The sequence below is a fragment of the Condylura cristata genome, unplaced genomic scaffold (assembly GCF_000260355.1).
Source record: "Condylura cristata isolate star-nosed mole 26May11 unplaced genomic scaffold, ConCri1.0 scaffold00032, whole genome shotgun sequence".
In the NCBI taxonomy this organism is placed as follows: domain Eukaryota; kingdom Metazoa; phylum Chordata; class Mammalia; order Eulipotyphla; family Talpidae; genus Condylura; species Condylura cristata.
In genome coordinates, this window is record NW_004567133.1 from 8,424,408 (window position 1) to 8,429,535 (window position 5,128).

At 47.1% G+C, this 5,128-nt stretch overlaps 1 protein-coding gene across 1 annotated transcript in view; it reads right to left on the reverse strand.

Annotated features, from left to right (window-relative positions):
* Nucleotides 1–2,131: 2,131 nt before the first annotated feature.
* Nucleotides 2,132–5,128, reverse strand: part of CHP2 (calcineurin-like EF-hand protein 2) — a 13,726-nt gene continuing 10,729 nt past the window's right edge. The window contains exon 7 of the mRNA XM_012731982.1: nt 2,132–2,322. Within this exon, the coding sequence (XP_012587436.1) occupies nt 2,251–2,322 (72 nt within the window). The 3' untranslated portion in view covers nt 2,132–2,250. The remainder of the gene's footprint in view (nt 2,323–5,128) is intronic.

Below are 5,128 nucleotides of genomic sequence, written 5' to 3' on the forward strand. Positions count from 1 at the left end.
GCAACTCTGTTTGTTGTCTTGCGTTTAATACCATGTCAACATGTCACCCAAACACACTGTTGAAAATGTTCTTAAGAAAGTAACTGATCCCCTCTGCCTGCACTTTTGAACAATCAGGATCTATCTCAGACAGTGGTGGTTAATGATTACCTATTCAGCTAATATATTTATCTACCCCGTAATGACCCATTTCTTTCCACCTTTTTTCTTTCTTCCCAAGACTAGTTCAAGGATACAGAATCCAGTGCAATAACAGAGCTGAGTGAGATTCACGAGGATTGTTTTCTGGATGGGAGGGGCTGCCGAGCCAACTGGCTAGATAGACAGCTGCCATGCTGTTGATGGAGAAGTCCCTGGGGAGACAGTTGAGTGAGCTGCTCCCCTGAACTGGTGCACCTAGACTCAGTGGCTCAGGTCTGTGGACTTAAATAACGAACTTCACTATTTTGAATCAGAACTATGTGACAGTAGTTGTGTGACCTAGAACACGGTGCTTAATTTCACCAAGCTCCAGTTTCCCCATTAATAAAATGGGGTGATATAGAAGATTGTTTATGGAACGGTCACCTTAATTTAACTCTCTCACCCCACAGCCATACCGAGGTAGGTGAAGTCCACACCTCACCTGATTTTAGCCAGGAGACTCACATTGCCCCCTGGGACATCAGCGAGTGAGATGCACACAGAGGCTGCAGACACGCTTGCATGTGAGGGCGCCTTCTTTCTTGTTACCAAGACCTTCCCACCAAAACGCGCACCCAGGCTTGGGCTGGGCCATAAGACACTGATATTGGTCCAACAGCTCAGCATGGGAGTAAGTCTAGCTCAAGCTGACCAGCTCTAGCCAGCGCACCCCGATTCGGGGTTGAGATCCCAGCAAACCCACCAAACTGAGAAATAGTTATGTGTTGTGGTTTCAAGACACTAAACTGGGAGGGAGGGAGGTGTTTGCTATGTAGCAAAGTCTGGCAAATACACATTGCCTCTCACAACCATGTTTATGCATTTATGTTTTACCCATTTTTCCATATGTGTGTTATTTACCTCACCCCAAAAATCCATCCGACAGCCCATGTCCTTACCCTTGCCTAGAACTGGCTCAGACCTCTTCCACAGGGTCCAGCGGTGACAGATGTCAGCACATCCTGTCCTCAGGCCATTGCTCCCCTGAGGAAGCTGCTAATCTCTCCTTCCTACGCCAGTTATACAAGGCCAGCCCCCCCAGCTCCCCCCCCCCCCCACCAGCAGTGAATACAAATGGATGTTGGCAGTGGCGGTGATTGGAGGGGAAAGTGCTAGAGCCTTGCTTGAGCGTCCGAAATGCTTAACACCCATTGTGTCAATGGCCTATACACACTGCCACTTGCAACTACGTTTATGCATTTATGTTTTACACGTTTTTCCATATGTGTGTTAGATACCTCACCTCAACCAGCAGCAGCAGTACTAGAGCTTTCCACATGGGTATTGACCCTGTTAGAACCGGTTAGAATGCGCTTGCATCCTAAGTTGGCCTTCCCATCATGCCCAGTTCCCACTCAGCTTTAGCTCCACACAGATTTCAACAGCAGATGTGGGTGTGCAAGTCTGAAGAAGGGAGGTATGTTCTGTGCCCCGTTAAGCGCCAGAAATGATAACAGAGCCCAGAACTACATGGAGCTCTGGAGGACAAAAGGGTACAGAAGAGAGAACGCCTCCAGGAAAGGAGAAGAGCAGCGAGAGAGAGTGATCACCAGGAAGCTGGAGGGGTCAAGTTTCCCAGCAGTGTGGCCATGTTCAAATGCTGCTGTCCTGTGGGACATGGAGTCAGCCCGGTTCCCAGATCTGTGACTGTCCCAGCAGCTCCTGTAAATGGCATGCATTTGCACCAGAATGCCGTTAGTCTAAACTGCATTTTTTTAAAGATTTATTTATTTATGCATATAGAACTGGGGTACAGGCCAGAGGTGCAGGGGTGGTGAGAGGTGCAGGGGCAGTGAGAGGCTTCACCAGAGACAGAGCGGGGAGCACAACAGGCCAACTGACAAAGTACACTGCTGAGGGGAGCAGCGGGCGGGTCAGGAGAGGTCTGCTGTGCCATGGGGGTCACCTCCAGGGCCGGGGTGAACTTGCACTGAAGCAGCTGTGGCCAGCTCTGCAGTGCTGCACTCTAACCAGCTGCGCCACCAGGGAGGGCCTAACTCACCGCTTTCATGGTCTGACAGATACCGGAGCGGGACCGTCTGATTTTTTAGCGGCGCAGGTGAGGCGCTAAACTGGTTGCTTACGCGGATCCTTGAGAGTGAGATAGTGACTTTCATCCTGGCACATCCTTGGTGTCACCTGACCTCAAATGAATGAATAAAAGTGCCTTAGTACTGTTGCTTTATTTATATTAGAATGATAATAGTTAAACAGTAAAACTTGGAGAATGTGGGGCCCGCAGTAATGCCAACTCGGGTATGACATAGTTGGCCTCGGGCTCCCATCATCACTAAAGTCCCACACAGGTTACTTCATTGACATTGGAATACACAGCCAGGCATCTGCACCTGCCTTGTCTGCCCACTTCCCTAAAGTGCTGGGAAGAGGTTTCAATGAACAGATAGTCTGGTCTGCGGTCTCGCCACCAGAGGGTGTCTCTAGCCCTCTGAGAGGGGTCTAACAGAATGATGGCAAAAGGGAGATAATCAGCTTTGGCCATCACGGCAGCAACCTGTCTGTCCATCCCTTTGAAAATAAAGTTTTATTGAAACCCAGCCAACTGCATTCGTTTCTGTTTCCTCTGCGACAGTTTTCCCACCACAATAACTGGGTGGGATAACCGTGATGGAGACCTGATGACCAAAAAAACCAAAGCAGCCACTGTTCCTTGCACAGGTAAAGCTTGCCCCGCAGAATGGGCTGTGCCTGGCCCCGCTAAAGGGCTACCTTCATAGGTACAGCTCTCTGGGGGTAGGCACTTCAGAGATGTGGAGACTGAGGCACCCAGGGGTTACACTAATTTCCAGAACAAGACTTGAACATCAGTTGTCTGTCAGCTCTGTCTGTCTGGGCTACGTGGTGTCTACCCACAGCAGTGAGTGGCATTCTAGTCCCAAACGAGAGACAGCCAGGCAGGAGACAGACTATCTTTCATGTCTTGGCCTCAGAAATCACACCCTGTCACTTCCACCACAACTTATGAGTGAAAGCAGGCATCAAGTCCCACCCAGTTTCAAGAGGAGGGCTCCATTCTGTCTTTGATGCAACGTGACAAGATTCTGGAAGCGTGTGAAGGTGAGCAAAGGTTGGGGAGGCCAGTTCGGAAATAGGGTTGGCAACGGGAGGCCTGGGAAGGTGGGGTGAGCTGGTGATAAATTACCTGCTGAGCTGGCCTGTGAAGATTTTGCTGATAAGCCCTTTGTTGTTACTGGCGGAATTAGTCATGAGAGTGTTGGATAATAAACTAGGGGAGCCTGAGGTGGGTGGGGTGTGGTTACCTATAACTTAGAATCATAGAGAGAGTTGTAAACCAATGTTACTGCAATTAAAGAAAAACAATAAAGGTGTTATTCACTCCAAGGTAAACAAAATATTTTTAATTGTTTTTTAAGATTTATTTTATTTATGCCTACAAAAACTGGGGCACAGGCCAGAGGTATGGGGGTTGAGAGGGTTCACCGGAAACAGAGTGGGGGACAGAACAGGCAAGACTAAAATACACTGCTGAGGGGAGCAGCGGGTAAGACAGGAGAGGTCTGCTGCGCCCTGGGGGTCACTCCCTGGCTGGTGAGCTCCAGAACTAGCCCTTTAATCACTCTCTACAAAACCCACGGTGTTTAAAGTCTCATTTTGTTAAGGTGAAATTCTCCCTTCCTCTCTCCTCCCCTGATCTCCACCCCACTGCACAGAGATAACTCTATTACCAGTTTCCACATAAAGTATCTGCAAGTAACTCTTTAAATGGCCATTTTTAGAGCTTCAAAAAAATTGGAATAGCTCAATGTTCAGTCCCTAGCAGACTCTCTCTTATGTGTGTAAGGAATATATCTAGAGAACTCAACAATGTTTCCATCTGCACTAAAGGATTTATGTTCTCAACTGTGGGACAGAAACCAGGATAATCCTTGGCACTCAGAGAAACTGACAATCAGCCTCTCCAATGTTGCCACCTTTCCCTGATGTCCAAGGCAGGGATGCTTCAAATGTCCCAATTTAGGGGCTTATGCAAAAGTGACACATTAAAAAATTGAATGCTAGCTTTAAATCGCCAGCACGTGTTGATTAGGGAGAATGGGCCCAAAGGAGATCCAGAAAATATTTTTTAATGCCCTGGATTTACATATTGTGGATAAATTCTTTACTGATGGCTTCAATATCCTATTTGAAAAATAGGAATTAAGGAGTAAACTTTGAAAATTATAGGAAAATTTTTTGTGAGTTAAACCAGTATCCAGTGGAAATTGTATTCAGCTATAGTAATAGAGATCAAATTGCCCTAGGTCAAACAACTTAGGGTTTATTCTCACATTTTAAATGATAGGACTGGCATAGCACGATTTAGGATTTAGGCTCCTCTGCTTCTTCAAACCCCAAGGTCAAGTTTGTTCAGGTTCACAGTATGACTATGGAACTCGTGCTCTAAGCAGGGAGAGAGGAAGGGGAAGTGAGCAGAAGGATGACTTCCAGCTGACTCACACCCCTTTGGAGACCTGCTTACCCCTCACTGGCCGTGGTAAATTACAGTGGAAACTGAGAAATGATGATTTTGTACTTGGTCATTTTGCCACTTCGAAACATCAGCTTTCTACTATTAAAGAAAGAGTAGACAGACTATAACAAGCATCTAGTAATCTCTACAGTGGGCACCCTCTCCAAGAAAAGTTATTGCTTTGCTTCAGTGGGCACGGATTGTCTCCCCAATCTTATGGCTCCCCTAGAATTTCCCAGTTCTGTAAATGGAACCATTCTCCATCTAGATATTCAAGCCAAAGACCTGAGCCCTCTTGTTGATTCTACCCCCAGAAGATGTCACACACACCTTGACCCTAACTGCCACTGCCACTGCCCTACTCCAAGACGCCCTCTCCCTCCTCCCATCTGGACTTCCTGCTTTCGTTCTTTTTTTCTTTTTTTTTTTTTAAGATTTATTTATTTTTGCATACAG